Raw genomic sequence first — 19,342 nt, 5'->3', positions numbered from 1 at the left:
GCCTGCTCATTGATTACCTAGAAGGACACCCTGTTGACATTCCACGACCTTTTGTCCGCAGCTTGTCGTCGTTCGTCCTGAGAAACAATGTCCTGTACAAAAGAAATTTTGAACATAGTGCAGAGACTTTTCTGCTCGTCGTACCTTCAAAGTTACGACTCGAGATATTGGACGCATGCCACGACGACCCATCAGCAGGACATTTAGGAGTGAGCAGAACATTCGCACGCATCCGCATGAAGTATTACTGGCCAAAGTTATTGAACTCCGTGCAACACTACGTAAGAACCTGCCGGGACTGCCAAAGACGTAAAATACCACCATTCAAGCCAGCAGGCTTCCTACAACCGATACAGCCACCGGAAACTCCATTCGCACAAGTGGGAATGGACTTACTTGGCCCCTTTCCCATATCGTCATCGGGAAAGCGTTGGATCGTAGTTGCAACTGACTACCTAACTCGATATGCCGAGACAGGGTCTCTTGACAAGGGAACGGCCAGTGAAGTCGCTGATTTTTTCGTCACTAACATAGTACTACGGCATGGCGCTCCTAAAGTTCTCATCACGGACCGAGGAACCATTTTTACTGCCCATTTGACACAGTCCATCATGAAATTGACGCACACGAGTCACCGAAAAACCACCCCATATCATCCGCAGACAAATGGACTGACTGAACGACTGAACAGAACACTGACGGATATGTTATCAATATACGTGGACATGGAGCACCGAACATGGGACAGGATACTACCGTACGCCACGTTTGCGTACAATACCGCTGTGCAAGAGACGACTCAAATGACACCTTTCCAACTCGTTTTTGGCCGGACCGTCACCACAACCCTAGATGCAATGCTACCAGTAGATGAGACCTTCGAAAATGACAATGACGTCAGCGACTTCACACAAAGAGCTGAAGAAGCACGGCAGCTGGCGCGACACCGCATTCAGCAGCAGCAACAAACTGACGCGGACCGATACAACTTGCGACGAAGAGACGTCCAGTATGCACCTGGAGACAAAGTATGGGTGTGGACTCCCGTACGGATGCGCGGCCTGTCAGAGAAGCTTCTTCGTCGTTATTTTGGCCCGTATAGGATAATGCGCCGAATCAGTCCATTGAACTACGAAGTTGCTCCAGAGGGTCAAGTAACCTCATCACGACGGCGGCATCGAACAGAAATCGTCCATGTCGTCCGAATGAAACCGTACTACGACAGGCGAGAGTTGCTTCCGCCTACAAACACTGCGAATTCCTGAAAGTCTGGAAACCACCGCCTTCTGTATGCGCATCGGGACGATGCACTCTTGGAAGGGGGACAATGACGCAAGATGATTTCAAATTACGCGCCAGCCGCCTCCTGCGTCCGTCCAGCTGCTTACTGCTACCTGCGAAAGATAGCGGCAGTGAAGCGGGCAACACGGGCCCGCAAGGCACGCGCAATCGGAGCAACGTGCCATCAGCGCGGGACACGAGGGAAGAAGAAGAGGTGCGGGTCTCTTGCGAAAAGACTGTGGACGTTCTAGCGAGGCTCTCGTTTAGCTCTTTGTCGGGCACAAGTTCGCCCAAGGTAGATTGATTAAAGTACCGTCACTCAACTGTGCGTTACAATATAGTGTTAAAATGCCCTTCTATCATCAGTGAGTAAAACTGTGCCTGAGAGTTGGCATTTTAGTTTTTTTTAGCAAAACATGGAAGGGCAGCCGGAACCGAGCCAAGACAGTGTAGTTAGCTGCATTAACAAGACCAAAACAATGCGGGCACCCATCATGAATGTGACCTGCTAATCATCTTCAAAGGCTTGTCATCATAGACTGTTGATTCTGCCGATAACGATACTTTGGCTCGAGATGCTGGACTTCATTAAGGCAATTTAAGCTAATGATACAGCACAGACATGGCATTTTATGCTGCTTGTAGTCAGCATGAGCTTCCCGAGCTAGGAGACCCAGTGAAGCACTACGCGATACTGAAACTACCAAAATTTGAGAGGTTGGGCAGCATGAGGTGCACGAAAATGCAACTTTCCAACCATCCACACTGTTGTCAAGGGTAACGTCAATCCGTTCTTTCTGATGATATGAACAGAAGTAGAAAAGAAGCATTTTCTTTCCATGTTAAAATGCAATGTAATCATCTTTTTGTTACCAGTAGTTGACAACTAGTGACAATTATAACAAGGCAATGTGACGAAATCAGGCTAGTGCTGGAGTGTCCCTGTCAAATTACAAATTGTCTTTCCCCATGTCATTTTCTCACTTACTAAAGCTCTGTCCTCAGTAATATCCACACCTTACATTTTTTGAGCATTAATCTATCACTTTATCTTAACTTAATATTCACCTTTAGTGTCCTTTCAGGGGGGACAGGGGTTTGAAAGCTATCTTTTTTTTTTTTTGACAAAGTTTGATAAATGTTGGCAGGCTTGTTTAGTTTCTTCTTCCAATTCTAAAAATTATTTTTTCTACAGGTACATTGTTTCATAATTTTTTTAATAATGCCTTTTGTTTTGAGAACAATTGACAAAACACTGCACAAAAATATGCAAATGGCACATGAACAAATACTAGAAAGCATGAGGCACAGAATGATAGAAGCACTTTTATGATTGGGCCATTATTTTTGATTTCATAGCACACTAAGTGCACCGCTTTGAACATGGACCTGCAGTGGTCACAAAAATGAAACATTTTAAAACCTTTAAGACAAAAATTTTTTAAAATGTGCCCCCGACATTGTGTGCTCCAAACATATAGCTTCATGCCGCAAAAAGAATTAGTTTTCTATCTGCGATAGGTACTGATATATCACAGTAACAGATTTTCTGGATGTGCAAAATTACTAAATGAGTATTTTGAAAAAATAAAGAAAACAAACAAATGTCACATCTAATCAAAAACAGTCAGAAATATGTACACGTACACACACAAAGAACTTTAGTCGGCTCCAGGACCATAGACCAAGATGATGGCATGTGAGGCCCTGGAATGCAAGCTGGGTCCTGAATATGTGCCGTTTTATGTGAACATAGGCAAAAAATGACCTGCCTCTTATGTTTTAAAATTGGTATTACAGCTGATGCCTGATAAGAAACTTATAAGAATCCAACAAACAAAGACACCAAGGACAACACAGGGAGAATTGCTTGTACTTACGAATTGAAATAAACAAATGATAAATTATTGGAATTGAAAGTGGGTGAAAAAAACAACTTGCCGTAGGTGAGGAATGATCCGTCTTCGCATTACGCGTGCGATGGTAGAGTATTGCACGCGTAATGTGAAGATGTGGGAGTGTTCCCCACCTGCGGCAAATTGTTTTTTCATCCACTTTCAATTCCAATAATTTATAATTTCTTTATTTCAATAAGTAAGTACAAGCAATTTCCTCTATGTTGTCCTTGGTGTCTTTGTTTGTTGGCTTCTTATGACATGATTAACAAAAATCGGGCCCCCTCGGTTAAACCCCTTTCTTCTCGTTCAGATAAGAAACTTGGCAGATAAAGAGAATACTAGATGCAGATTCTGAAAATGCCATTGTCCAAAAATCTAATTTCTGATCAATTAGCCTAAAGATCCCTGTCCCACCTTAAGAACAGTGAATGTCACCATGACAAAGGAGCTTTTCGTGGGCAAAGACGTCAGCTTTGAGGTTTCACAAAGGGTTCACATAGAGGTTGGTCATTATGTAACTGTACTTGAGACAGTGATCTCATCTATTAAATAGGTCACAAGGCAATGGCAACTTGGCTTTAAAGCTAAGCATAAATAAAATAGAAAACAATGACTAACAGCACCACAAGCTGTTGGGCAAGTTGCTACATGTTCATAAAGGAAATTAAACAAGCACAAAAAAGAGACGAATATGAAGAGCATGAAGAGACAAAAGTGTACTGCTACCTTTCTTGTGTGAGTTTCGTTTTTGCGCTAATTTTTCCTTTTTATGAAATACAACTGAAATTATTAATAGAATGTCCACAGAAACACGAAGTGACAGCTTACATTCATATTAGTAGCTCAAATTACCGACAGTGTGCAGACAAAGAAAGAAACAAAATAGGCAGGTCAAGGCCTGGACAATATAAATGTGACCCCTGTAGCAACCAACTAGGCCCAGCCTTTCCATCTCGACACAAAGTGACCTTCACTTGTACTTGAGCAAATTTTCAGATGAAGTAAATAAGATTTTAAATACATCATTTTCTCATAGAATTTGCAAGCATTGAGCATTGACACCGCATTGCCAAATCAAACTTACATGAAATCCAACTTTGTCAGCTGTGGGAAAAACACAGCATCTAAATAAACTCTCAGAAGGTTCTCATAGTCCTTGATGTTTTGTGTTGAGAAAGGGTAGAAAGTCACATCACAACCTGCAATGATAAGAAAATTAAGCTTAAGATGCATGATTCCCACCACAGCTGTGGAATAAGTAAACAAGCAGAACGAATAAATAAATAATTACAGAAAATCTTTATGAAAAGCTGCTAGTCAAAATTGCTGTCCCAATTCTAGGTTTTTCCCCAAAGTGAATAACAAGCAAACAAATTCCAAGACACTAGTGATCCTAATTCTTTACATCTACATTTGCATCACCCACAATTTCAAACATCATGCATTTTGTAGTCTTAAACTTGTGTGCATTAAAAAACCTGATATATGTGCATCCCTTGTCTACTTTCTTTTCATTGCACATGTTTTGAAATATATAAATAAACATAGCTACAATCTTAACTTGTGCACGTAAGAAAATCTGCTATGTATTATCCCTTGTCCACTTTCTTTTCATTAGGCCCCCAATTTTGAAAATAAACAACCACTAGAATCGAATGGCTCCAAAGACATTATGAAGAAAGTCTAGCCATGCAGGAAGTTTTTGCCCAAATGACTACTAGGTGCTCTTGGCCTAGCCATCCAATGTGACCACCTCTGCCATATAGCTGCATTATGAGAGCTTCACTAGTCATCGTTATCTATACTAGGCAGAGTACTCAGAATACCCAGAGATAGTTCATTGCACCTACAGTTAGACCAAGCTGCCTTGAGGGCGAGGATCACCCAGCGCGTACACAACCTCAAGATAAGAGACTCTCATTTTTGAAGTTCTCATAAATATATGTAATATTATAACACTTATGTTACACTTATCATAATAAGTGTAAAGGCCAAAAATAAAACATAACAAGTAAACTGAAAGCACCCGCAAGATGGCAAAAATAAAACAAAAGATGAGTGTTTTCTAGGTGACTAGCAAAGCGCACTTGTGCTACACAACATGAAGCAACTGCTTGTGTACATAGGACAGGCGTCACAAGCACTTCTGTTCATGGCCCTCCAACCATGCAACTGCCCACGTAATGTGTTTGGATAAAAGTCAATGCCAGAGTTATAGTAGCTTGTTTTGTATATACTGGACATAGAAAAGCTACAGTATGTTTTATTACAGAAACAGATTTAGTAATGCTCCCGTTTATGCTTTTTCTATGGTTTAGACAAGCATCAGCAGGACAATTTGACTGCACAAACAAAAATGGAAGGAGGGCAGTAAATGCTATATTAGTGACTTTTAACATTACATCCATAACATGAAGCTCTAGCTTGAGGTCAACTCTAATTTCCCTATTCAAATACATGAACAATGCAGAAAATGCTTTTATGGGACAACCAATGGAGTGGTCTGAATGAAATTTGTTGTACTTTAGATAGAGAGTTAACTTGTAGTGATACCAGGCAGCAAAATCTCAATTTAGGTCCTCAAACTTTTTACGAAAATTCACAAAAATTTGTAAGTTTCAGAAATATTGAAGAACAATGTTTACAAATCCGTAACTCTGCACTAAAAACAGATATCACAATTCTGTAAATTCTATCTGTAGAGCATCCAAAGCAGACAAGTTCAATATTCAATTTACACCTTACGTGAAATTGTTACAATGCTGATGAGGCTATCGCAAAAGTCCTACTCACAAGTCAGTGGTATATTTCAGAGTGGTGTATAATGCATCCCTTCTTTAGATGTCTTAATAGCTGTAGTTTACAGAATTGTTATATGATTATTTATTACCGAGTTACACAGTTGAAAACTTTCATTTTCAAGACTGTTTTTATATTTTTTTTCCAGCTCATCAGACGGCCCCTGAAAATTGTATGATACAAGTCACTACATCTGTTTCAAGGTTTACATATTCAATTTACTAACCCTTTAACCCTCAAATTCCAGAAATACAAAGCACATTTCCCAAATTTTTTATGTAGTCATATTTTTTCTCTGTCATTGTAATTCTGAATACATATCGCTTGATTGGTTATTGTTTCGAATTAACTCAAAACATTTAAAAAGAACGGAAAGCTGCTCTTGAGGGCAGCCTTCCCTCAACGCAGACCGTAACTCGTCCTTGGCAGCGGGAGCAGCAACATCGGGTTGATGCGCGTGACTCATAGGCACTATTGGTACAACCTCCCATGATAAGTACAGCTCGGGATTGGGGGTCCACGGGTTAGTTGACTATTCTGACAGCAAAACTTTACAGTGAAAAACACAAATACAGGGACTGCATATCATTACACGTACACAGTGGAGATACAAGAGACAATGCAATAAAGAACACTGCCAGAGCAAATGGGGCTAAACGTGTTTATTTTACGTCTGCCAAGACCCCCATTTTTCAGGAACAGAGCCAAAATGAAAAATACATGAACTGACAGTCTGATCAACTGCACCACGCAAATAGCACAAGCCAGCCAGGCAGGCACATGCCAGGAACAAAGGTGTTAAGAAATGGCATGAGTAAGATGAACACACTATACATGAAAGAAACAGTTAATATCATCATCATCATCAGCCTGGTTACGCCCACTGCAGGGCAAAGGCCTCTCCCATACTTCAACAACCCCGGTCATGTACTAATTGTGGCCATGCCGTCCCTGCAAACTTCTTAATCTCATCCGCCCACCTAACTTTCTGCCGCCCCCTGCTACGCTTCCCTTCTCTTGGAATCCAGTCCGTAACCCTTAATGACCATCGGTTATCTTCCCTTCTCATTACATGTCCTGCCCATGCCCATTTCTTTTTCTTGATTTCAACTAAGATGTCATTAACTCGCGTTTGTTCCCTCACCCAATCTGCTCTTTTCTTATCCCTTAACGTTACACCTATCATTCTTCTTTCCACAGCTCGTTGCGTCGTCCTCAATTTGAGTAGAACCCTTTTCGTAAGCCTCCAGGTTTCTGCCCCGTAGGCGAGTACTGATAAGACACAGCTATTATACACTTTTCTCTTGAGGGATAATGGCAACCTGCTGATGATGATCTGAGAATGCCTGCCATATGCACCCCAGCCCATTCTTATCCTTCTGATTATTTCCGTCTCATGGTCCGGATCCGCAGTCACTACCTGTCCTAAGTAGATGTATTCCCTTACCACTTCCAGTGTTTCACTACCTATTGTAAACGGCTGTTCTCTTCCGAGACTGTTAAACATTACTTTAGTTTTCTGCAGATTAATTTTTAGACCTACCCTTCGGCTTTGCCTCTCCAGGTCAGTGAGCATGCATTGCAGTTGGTCACCTGAGTTACTAAGCAAGGCAATATCATCAGCAAATCGCAAGTTACTAAGGTATTTTCCATTAACTTTTATCCCCAATTCTTCCCAATCCAGGTCTCTGAATACCTCCTGTAAACAGGCTGTGAATAGCATTGGAGAGATCGTATCTCCTTGCCTGACGCCTTTCTTTATTGGGATTTTGCTGCTTTCTTTATGGAGGACTACGGTGGCTGTGGAGCCGCTATATATATCTTTCAGTATTTTTACATACGGCTCGTCTACACCCTGATTCCGCAATGCCTCCATGACTGCAGAGGTTTTGACAGAATCAAACGCTTTCTCGTAATCAACGAAAGCTATATATAAGGGTTGGTTATATTCCGCACATTTCTCTATCACCTGATTGATAGTGTGAATATGGTCTATGGTTGAGTAGCCTTTACGGAATCCTGCCTGGTCCTTTGCTTGACAGAAGTCTAAGGTGTTCCTGATTCCTGAGCAGTGGCGTAGAGGTAGAACAGTTAATATAAAAATGTTTAATTAATCAGTCAAAAGGCAACAATGTCATGCAATTAAAAATATGAAGCAGAGACAATCCTGTGTGCAACTCTTTCTGTTCTTTTCTTTTTTCGTTTTTTCAATCGATTAGAAGCTGTAAGAAGGGATTTTTTATTTGTCTTTAAAGAACAAATGCAAAGAAAGTTTCCCAAAGTTCAGTAAATGTGAGAACTTGCCTGTCATCGCATTCATGAATGTAGCCAACGATCGGTTGTGCATCTTCATGAAGGGGTCACGGCAGGGGTACTTCTGTGAGCCACATAATGTCAGGTGCTCAAGGATGTGAGGCACACCTGTGCTGTTTGTTGGTAATGTTGCAAACGCCACACTGGAAGAAGTTTTTTTATTATTATTATTACACACTGCAGGTTTTCCTGACACTAAGGTCAAATTTATTTGCAAGAAAGCTTCGAGATACACCACCAGTGTGCCCATTAACAAAACAAAAACTTACATTTATAGCATATTGCAGGAGCCAACAATCAATTTAAGATCATTTTCCATTCAACTAAAAACACAATGGACCTTTGCCAGATGCCCCTTTGCACATGTGTGGCCGGTTTCCACACCATGCATCTTGGGAAGAGGAAAAAAAGGGAACACTGACCAAAAAAAAAAATCTTCAGTGAAAAAAAACAGATGTTTCAGCTCCCACACAGGAACCTTGTCCACTACAAGAATGATGCAAATGAGTAGAAGGTAATGTAGGCTTGAATAAGCAACACCAGTATTGTGCATGCATACACGTGTGGAAGGCTGCTGTCACTACGGTTCAGAGTCTGCACAGTAGTTTGAATGAACATAGATTCAAGATGCATTCAAGGCATTCAAGTGCCTGGCCCCAGTCTATTTCATGACCGAAAGATACGTGCTCAGCAATGGCACTTAAGGTAGTTTTTCTTTTTTTACATTATTGGTGTGTTGCAATCTTTGGCTAACATTCCCGCTTTCGCCAATATATACCTGCTAACACTCTGCACATGGCAGCCTGTATATGACACAGGAAAGACTTTTTTATTTATCTTTGACATTTACCAGTGCATTCCTTAGTTTTTTGGAAGAAAGATATGCTACGTGCACTTTGTACATGCGCAACAAGCCGGGACTCCCACCCAGAACGTAAGGAATCCCAGTGCGTTTGTGCAGTGGGCGAGAGGCAGGAACAGTGGGGCGTGCCAAATGACGCTGCACCGAGGCAACGAAGCTAGCAGGGTATCCACTTATAACTGGCCTTCCACTATTTGTACAGCACCCCTTTCCTGCTTATTGTACATCATTCTGCTCAGCCAGGGACTCACATGTTCAGCTTATTTTATAGGTTATGTAAAGGAGAGAAGCAGACAATTGGCCATCTGCCAGAATGCCTGTTTACTTCTGCCCACGCTCACAGTTTGAGCGCACGAGCCCAAGTGCCACTTATTCATTACAGTTATAACGGTTGGAGTTCAAACTTCAAAGTGCTCAATTTAAAGATGCCAATCTGCTGGTTCGATTCCCCACACCACCAGTTTTTTTATGCTGTATGCAAAGGATGTATGTATGCTGTATGCATTTAGCCTATTCCCAAGCTGACTGATGTTACAATAAAACTGAACTATGTAGCACCATTAAAATCCTGTGCTGGCTGAACAACTGCAAAGCTCACTGCACACTTGAGCTTATTCTGTCCAACTTGGCGACCACCAAAGCTACATATTGCTAAATAACAAAGGTGCCATCTAACATACATGTAGATGTGATAAAGATGCTCGAATGACATTTATATTATCTTCTGCAGGAGAGCCATAGCATTCACCTGCTGCCCCATAGCTGTGCACTGTTCAAACTTAAGACAATCCATGATGGTACTGTACCTCCGTTAAGGATGGTAAAAAAACAACCAAGTACGTTGAACTTTTGTGTGCATCTATGAAAGATCACCTCCATCAGGTTTATTGCCACATCCAGCATGTTCATGGTGTATGCATCTTTAAGCACAAGTTCCCTGTAATACGTCTGGGATTCATGAAGGCGCATGGATGTAAGATCAATGTCTCACATCTGGGAGAGTGCTGGTGGGCAGTAAATTTAATATGACCCAAGATACTTTTCCTCTAAAGATCGAACGATCGCACCTGTTGGTGGACCAAGGCAGAAAAATGGAATTCCATGGTGGGTTCGCGGAGTTGGATGCACAAATTCATGCCCCGACCATCTTCAAAACTGAGCTCAACCAGTGCATGCTTGTGCACATTTCCAAGAAGCAAGTCACAAGAGTGCATACGCACACATGGGAAGCTTGACAACACATGAACCTAGTCGCACAATCACCGTGACCAACAAAACACACACGATCGGATCTGTCAAGCCATGCCAGCCTGAACCTCAATAGGGATTTTGGTAGCAGCCGCTAGTGCTGCTTTTCCCACATGGAAAAGATCCATTCCCTTACATTTTTCTTGGCTTCAGTGTATAGGCTTCTTCTGGCAGCTACTTAATCATGCCCATTGTCTCCTCTGGTTCTTTTCATCAATCAATCATAGTGAGACAGAAAAAACTCTCAACTTTGTTGCTGAACAAGCAGCGATATCAGACACACTAGAAGGACTGTATAAAATGCCGCCTTCCCATTTCATAGCAGCTTGATAAAAGTTACGGGAATCAGAATTTCGCAATTACAACCAATACAATTATTAGCGAGATTTCAGAAATGAACTTTAAAGCTTTATGGGACATGTTGTAATTACAGAAGTGTAATCAGCCAGTACTCAAAGCATAACATTTTGCTAGGATCAATGTGTGATTGTGGGCAATGTGGGCACGGCGGCATCACCACGATGTGGGTCGCATCTAATCCCTTCCTGTATTTTGTACAGATCTTTGGCCTGCTGATTACTGCCAAAAACACGCGCGTGGAACCGGCAAACGTCGTAGCGGCGCATGAGCGGAATTTCCATCACCACGAAGCACTGGATAATCTACAAGCATCATCATGGGCAAGGCTACCCTCTCACCCAACGGAGACGTTACAGCGCTACCACGTGACCAGAGAGTGGATGACGACATGAACAGATTCCGCTATAAAAGGCTTTCCAGCGGACTTGCCTGGCACTGGGCACGGCGGCATCACCACGATGTGGGTCGCATCTAATCCCTTCCTGTATTTTGTACAGGTAAGCAAACGATACGGAAAATGCTTTCGTTCTGACGATCCATTTTTGGTGGTGTTGCCGTGCCCACGGTTGTTCGGCTCCGGAATATGTTGCGCATTGTTCGATACTGCTTCATGTCTTCGATGGTTACTACTGCTTTGTGGCGACATCGAAACTAACCCCGGCCCTGACCTCGCACAAATAGCAAAACAACTTAGTGAGATTGCAATCGACATTAGGGAAATTAAAGAAAAAAGCCTTACTGATATTGACAAAAAATTAGATTCCTTGGCCAGCCTAGAAATTAAGGTTACGTCGTGCCAGGAGCAAATTGCTTACCTTGAAGCAAGAATTGATGACCTGGAGAACCGAAGCAGAAGGTCTAATATCATTGTTTACGGACTACCTGAAGCTGAAGAAGAGAAAACCGAATCGCTAGAGGGTGCTGTGAACAATGGGATAATAAAAGGTATTCTTGAGCTAGAACCAGTGGCTATAGAACGTATTCATAGGTTGGGACGGCCATCGCCTGGCAAGGTCAGGCCTATTATTCTCAAGCTCCTAGATTCAAGAGACAAAATTACAATTCTAAAGCAGGGAAGCAAACTGAAAGGCACGAATTACTCTATTGGCGAGGCTTTTTCGGTAAGAGTGCGGGAAATCAGAAGAAAGCTATGGCAAAGCTGCAAAATGAATCGAGAAAACGGCGAGAAAGCCTCGCTGGTATACAATAAGCTATATATCAATAAAAAGGCATACGTTTGGGACGAAAACAAAAATGATAAAGTACCTATTCAAAAAAACGGAAGCAAAAAGCGACGCACGGCGGCAAGCGAAACCCGACGGCCAAATACTCGAAGCTAAGCGCCATTGCCACAGACATAACTGAGCAATGCGACCAGATCCCTCGTCTGGAAAGCACATCCAAAGTAAAAATCCCTAGGTCCTCCAAAAAAACCGGAGATGTAACCAAACGGAAAGAACTGAGGCTACTTAACATAAACGCGCGCAGTGTCACTAATAAAATAGATAAGTTAGAAACCATACTTATGCAGCATGATCCTCACATCGCAGTGATAACAGAGACGTGGCTGAGAAAGGAAATTAGTGACGATGAAATCTTTCCTTCATGTTACAATGTATATCGAAAAGATAGAACTACTAGAGGTGGGGGAGTAGCTATCCTTGTTAAACCCGAAGTAGAAGCTACGATTACAACTGATGTTGGCATTCCTGAATGCTTGTGCGTACAGTTGTCCTGTTGGGGACATAGCTTCAATTTATATGCATGTTACAGGTCGCCGGACGCATGCCCGGAGTATTTAACTGTACTCAAAGAACATATGTCACAGTATCATAATAAGAAAATTTTCGTGGTCGGTGACCTTAATTTGCCAAGTGTGGACTGGGAGGGACTGTCCTGTTCCCAGGCCAGTAAAAGCGCTAACATTATTTTTGATATCATGCTCGCTCACGACCTAACTCAAATAAACAACCCACACGCGTACAAGGACATGCAAGCTCGGTTCTAGATTTGGTATTTGTAAATAGGGCTTTTTCAGAACATACCATTCTAGTGGAGCAAGGGCTGTCCGATCATGAACTTGTAAGCGTGTCAATTCCTCTTCTTAAATGCAGTAGCTACCAAAAATCACCCATTCGGTATTTTAAGGACTATTCCTGAGCTGACGATGCTCGTGTGCTTGAATACATGGAAACCGTACTTGCTGACTTTGATGACGGCTCCCCAAACACGGGCGCTCTTTGGGACAAATTTGTTGCGACGTGTCATTATTGTATGAGCAACTTCATACCCAGCAAATGCAAACAAACACATAGGCGTACACCCTGGATGACTCGGGAAATCATTAAATTGAAAAGAAAAGTTAAACGGCTAAGAAAGCAGCATGCGCAGTGCAGCGTTATCAGCGGTCACCAAAGAATCCTTGCACAAGCGATGCATCACGCAAAGGATTACTACTTTAAAACTGTAATGCCCAATTTTATAAGGAATGATCCTTCCAAGTTCTGGAATTATCTTAGTGAAACCAAGAAAGCAGTTTCGAAGATATCAGTTGACGGTAGCATAGTCACAAATTATGAAGATATAGCAAATCATTTTAATGCCTATTTTCATAACGTGTTTTCAGTATCCGGACCATGTACGCCTACCGCAATGTCATTTCAACCTTACGAAGTCAATTTTATTTCATATCCTGGTTTGGTTTCTATGCTTTTAAACTTAAACACGAAAAAATGTTGCGGTCCTGACGATATTCCAAATGTGTTTCTTCGATGATATGCCGAATGCGTTGCCAAGTTCCTTTTTATTATTTTTAATAGTTCCTTGTCAACAGCAACCTTGCCGCGTGACTGGAAGACGGCCCGAGTAATCCCTATCTTCAAGAAAGGTGACAGATTATTACTATCTAACTACAGACCGATATCTTTAACTTCCTCATGTTGTAAACTTATAGAACATATTATAGCCACTCAAATTACAGAATTCCTTGACAAACACTCCATATTAACAAGTTTTCAGCACGGCTTTAGAAAGAAGTATTCGACAGTGACGCAACTCGTCACTGTTACGCATGAGTTTGCCAAAGGTCTTGATAATAATATTCAGATAGACACAATTTTTTTAGATTTCTGTAAGGCCTTTGATAAAGTTCCTCATGACAAACTAATCTATAAACTAAACAACATTGGTCTTCCGAAGGTGTTGGTCGCTTGGGTGGCTGAATATTTGAGAAATCGGGTGCAGTTTGTCACAGTCGAGGATCAAAATTCGCGCCTTCTACCAGTCACGTCGGGTGTGCCCCAAGGCAGTGTGCTAGGGCCGTTGCTATTTTTGTGCTATATAAATGATATCGTAGATATATTTGATTCAACGGTTCAAATTCGATTGTTCGCAGATGACTGTATATTATTCCGTGAAGTTTGCAGCATACATGATCAAAAAGAACTAAACAAAAATCTCGATTACGTATACCAATGGTGCAACCAGTGGGGCATGGTCGTAAATGCACAAAAAAGTTTCCATTTCTGTAACTAAAAGAAAATCCCCTTTTCAGTATGCCTACTCCCTAGGTTCATCTACAGTTAATCATGTCGATAACTATATATTTAGGTGTAACGTTCACTGCTAACCTCTCCTGGAATTCACACGTCGATAACATTTGTTCCTCGGCTTTCAGAAAGTTGTGTTTCCTAAGACACAAGCTTCGTAATTCACCACCAAATGTAAAACTTCTATGCTATCAATCATACATCAGACCAAAGCTAGAATATGCAAGCATAGTATGGGACCCCTACACAAAACATAACATTGATAAACTCGAAAGAATTCCAAGAAAGGCTGTTCGATTTATCTTTTCTAAATTTCGTCGTGTGGACTCTCCGTCGGAACTAATGACGGTGAATAACATACCCCCCTTTCAGTACAGAAGAAGGCAATTTCGCTTGGGCTTCCTGAATTCTCTCCTTAACCAGCAATTCGCTATTGATCCTTCCTTGTATTTATCCCCCCTATCCACAAGACATACACGACATCAACAACCAAAATCTTTAACGCCATATTTCGCAAAAACAGATGCTTATAAATTTTCCTTTCTCCCGCACACAGTGTCTCAATGGAATTCTATACCAGAGCGCGATCGTCTTGCCATCATGTAGCATTGTATACATTTAGCCATTGTGTTCATTTTTGCTATTTATTTGTATCTGGATGTAAAACATAATGTATGTGCACCCATATACTCAATGTGATTTGTTAAAAATGCCCGTCCTGCTTGGACCACGTTACGTGGTCTGCAGTATGTATAAATAAATAAATAAATATTTAACAGCGCAACTTTAGACAAAGACACAAACAGAAGAGGAGACAAGGACAAGCATTGTGGCAGCTGCTACATAGGCCAGACGAGGAGGTATTTAACAGCACTTGTCCTTGTTTGCTCTTCAGTTTATCCAAAGTCATGCCGTTACATTTTTAATCATATAGAACCAACTAGCTCAATCTTTCATTTTATTACATCTCTGCATCTTGCACCAGATTTGAGAAATAAGTACCCAAATCTTCAGCAAAATACATTACTGTTCCAAATATGTGAGCACTGATAAAAAATTGTATATAAAAACTGCTGATTGGAAGAGCAATGTATTTTATAGCACATTACGAGTTCGTGTTTCTCAAAACCGGTACCATGCACAAAGTTTCTTGCCAAAAGTTATGCTTCAAGTACTGGCTGACTTCAATTCTGAAATTACAATATGCCCCATGAATTCATTAACTTAAAAGTAAACCCCATAGAGCCTAAAATATAATTTTTGCTACACTGAGTTCAACAGATTAAAATTCAGATTTGAGCTCAATAAACTTAATCAAGCCTGTAGAAGCATTTCTATTAACCTGGAGCGAGATTACCCCTCCCCCCTCCAGCTGAGGAGTTCTGCAAACCAATTACTCCTTAATTTCTATAGTATTTTTGTTAACTAAAATAACATTTAATTCCTTTTTTGTATGAGCTTGCTCTCCTTGGCCAGGAATAATGGGGAACAAGCTGTAATTTTCCTTGATCTGGAATGGTGCTTGGACTTGGAATTTGTAAAATTTTGTTAACAAATGTATTGGCATATTGTGCAAATTATGATGTCCATCACTGCTACAAAGCTTGGTCAGCCAAAATGTAATTGGATCACTAACACACAATTTTTAGTAAACACACAGTATACGCCACATCGAAAGGTTCCAGATGTAAAATTTACAGCACACAGAGCACATCGAAAGGGCTGTGTCTACATATGTTCATCCAAACACCATATTCACTTCCTACGTGGCACTTAAGTTTTGTGTTCTCCCTCTGCTTCTTGAGTGCGATCGGGTGAATATCAATAAGCTGACAGGGCTGGCTGTTAATCCTGTTTACTGGCAGTGATGCTTTCTCGATGTCTAAAACCTCATCACAACTCTTGTTGGTAATAACCAGGGCAAATCATTTGCTTCGTTCCAGCAGTTAATGTACATGCTTATAATTGGGAGAATTACACCTGCTGTACTGCCATGAGCCAAATGCTTTCAAGCTCAATGCTAGCCAAAGAGCAGAGGAGGGGCCGAATACAGCAGCAATAGGCCAGCAGGGTCACATGACATGCCACACCTACACTCCAACATCTGGCCATTTTTTACAAAATGCACATATATATGCACGCACCCACAGACACCCCACTCTGCTCTAAATAAAACTGTTAAGACGTTCAGTCCAGTTGGTAAACAAAACTTATTTTGTAGTTAAAACTAATTCTTACAGTAGTACACTTGTGGAGAGATGACTTTTGTGTTGAGTGAGATGCAACACAGTGAAAATGAAAGTAAGACATTACATATGATTGGGCAATGTAGAGTCTCGCTTTTCACAATGTTCTGCTGTCCATGTACAGCATGTATTGGAACTTTTTTTTTCTGCAAAAACGAAGCAACTAGGTTGCATCACCAAAAGCGAACTATCAGGCAAAACAGGCCACCAAACTATCACCTCTACAGACATCTTGACAATTTCCATATAGTGGCAAAGAATTCAATGAACGAATGAACACATACTGCCTCAAGTTTTCTACGGTTATTTAAGAAAAAGCATGTATCAGCTTATCAAGGCAACTTATCAGCAGCGCACCTCTTAATATTTACCAAGCTGCTTCAGTAGTTTTCTGTGTACACACAGTAGCTTGTCGTAAACATGTGCGCACCCGGCACAGTTGGGAAGTGCAAGCTACAAGTGGATCACAAAAAGCAAGGAACGATACTTTTATCCGTATGTTAACGCAAGTTCCGATCTCTTCTTCACTCTGCACACGGGTGCGGTCATTTGTGGAAATAAGCCATCTATGAGTATTTCAGCACAGATTTCCTGTCTTTTAGCTCAGACTTACCTAAAGTGGTTGTTGCGATCTTCACGAGCGATGTGAAGAAAGTCCGCGCCTGTTTTTTCATGCAAAAGCCGAACAGCAGCGAGGTGCAGTTCTTTGACTTCTTCAACCTGAATAAGCGAAAAAGCAATTTGCAATGACCCGCAATGCAACGAACTCTTCCGCACGCACCTGGCGCACCGTGTACCCGCCAATCGTGGCCCCCTCTTTGTATTGCAGGGCTTGTTTGACCGCTGCTGTGTGATTCCATCGGTGCACATTTGTCCTGAAACAGTTAAAACAAGCGCTGTGAGCACGCGAGTTTATCCTGGGAAAGCATGCCCCCATTGGCAAGGTTCTGACTGGTGTGTAGAAGTCACGGGCTGCTTTTTTGCTGCTGGTTACTTTTTGCGTCCCGTAAATGGAAAATAGATTTTGGGAAGTACATGCTTCATGAGGGCACATGTAAGCGGCAAACAGAGGCCTCAGGAGAGCAGTTGAGGTTATAATGACGCTGTGTCTAAAAGTGCGTAGGACTTACCAGCTTTGCTTCCGTTTTGCTAGCTCCGCGGCTCCCGCCTACCAATTTTACACATATTTTTGCAGAAGGACGTTTATGTGACTCGAAGCGGACCATTAAAAAATGCTTTAGAAAAGTCACGAAGAGCACATATGAAAAGCCTGGTACGAGTGAACATACCACTTCAGAACAAGCCCGGTCTTTACGACGGCCCCTACTGCTAGCCCCCGGGAAAATCAGTGATGTTATATTTAAGACAGACTGCTGAAAGACACGAGAACGGTATAATCCGGCAAGAGTGACTCAGCACGAGCGCTGCAGGCGCAGGTAAGTCTGTATGACATACACCCAGAAACGAAAACGGTCCCACGCGACTTCTAAAACACCAGTGAGAATTTTGCCTGCCCCATTTAACTACTATATGAAAACAGAATTCGAGGCCCCTTACCGCGCCTGTAGCCTCTTAAAACTTGGACACAGGCGTTTGAACATTTCTGAATCTTGCGTAAATACTAGTTCCACTATTAGCAGAGGAGTTACTGCTGAGACGAATTGCTTCAATGAGTCGCGTGCTCACCCATCTACGAAGAAACCATGTGCGAATAAGCGAAGGCTTGGCCTGGCTGTATGATTGGATAGGGGCGCAACTGCCCACTAATCCAGATTGATCCAAATTGCGACTCTCGGAGGTTTTGTGGAAGAAAGATTTACGGATTTCACGTGGGATTGCATGACAGCAACAGCGCCGTATTGATACTCAGGGAAAGAAAAATAAGGCGAGTAGTAAAGTTGCTTGAAGCACTCAGTATTCTCCGAAGTGTGGCAAGTTTTTGTGTACAACAATCTTGCATGGCCTCCGAGATTGCAACGTGACGTTGTCACGCAACTATCAAAATTAGCGGAGAAAGTGTTGCATTTGTGTTCGAATCGTGGTTTCGTGGGATTAGCTGGGTGCGCTTTTTATCGTGTTTTGCTGTACCCAATAAAAGTTTACACTCTAAAAAAAGTTTGCACCCTTTGGGGTGTATATCTGCCACACAACGATAATCGTCATCTGCCTTGATGCGTTTACTTTTTTTAACGCTGCGAGCCCGGTACTTTCCAGAAACGAACGGCATGTGCGTTATCAGCATGACTTTGCATTCCCCACAGAAAAGTAGCGGGCGCGGCGTTTTCAAGAAAGGAAACGCATCAAGGCAGATGACGATTATTGTTGTGTGGCAGAGATACACTCCAAAGGGTGCAAACCTTTTTTAGAGTGTATTCACTCACCCACTCACTCACTCACTCACTCACTCATTCACTCACTGACTCACTCACTGGTTCCGACAGTTGGTAATACTGAAAATTTCGCGTTAAGTTGTACGAATACGGTACACTCTAAAAAAAGTGCCACGGAAGACTACCTACTAGACACAGGCATGAAACTATCCTCCAAGAAATCGGAACTCTTACTATTTCGCAAGTCTTGCCAAGGAGTCCGCTACCTAACACCTCTAGACGAACTTCCGATAGCACTACACACAAGAGACGGACAACAGATTCCGCGAGTCGACCACATACGCATTCTTGGGCTTCTAATCGAAGCCACCGGATGCCACGGACACACTATCAAACATTTAACCGCCAAAACCGAAAACATGATCAGACTCATCCACAGAGTCTCGGGGCGCAGAAA

At 42.0% G+C, this 19,342-nt stretch overlaps 1 protein-coding gene across 2 annotated transcripts in view; it reads right to left on the bottom strand.

Moving 5' to 3' along the window:
- Positions 1-18,275, bottom strand: part of LOC142575630 (presequence protease, mitochondrial) — a 157,467-nt gene extending 139,192 nt beyond the window's left edge. For both annotated transcript variants that reach the window (XM_075685150.1, XM_075685158.1), the window contains exons 1-5: positions 18,113-18,275; positions 17,337-17,430; positions 17,169-17,275; positions 8,283-8,434; positions 4,264-4,378 (exon numbers count right to left, since the gene is read on the bottom strand). In XM_075685150.1, the coding sequence (XP_075541265.1) occupies positions 4,264-4,378; positions 8,283-8,434; positions 17,169-17,275; positions 17,337-17,430; positions 18,113-18,156 (512 nt within the window). In that variant the 5' untranslated portion in view covers positions 18,157-18,275. The remainder of the gene's footprint in view (positions 1-4,263; positions 4,379-8,282; positions 8,435-17,168; positions 17,276-17,336; positions 17,431-18,112) is intronic.
- Positions 18,276-19,342: the final 1,067 nt, after the last annotated feature.

This window comes from Dermacentor variabilis, chromosome 1 (genome assembly GCF_050947875.1).
Source record: "Dermacentor variabilis isolate Ectoservices chromosome 1, ASM5094787v1, whole genome shotgun sequence".
In the NCBI taxonomy this organism is placed as follows: Eukaryota; Metazoa; Arthropoda; class Arachnida; order Ixodida; family Ixodidae; genus Dermacentor; species Dermacentor variabilis.
Note: the sequence above shows the minus strand (reverse complement) of the source record. Positions and strands in the feature narration are given on the sequence as shown.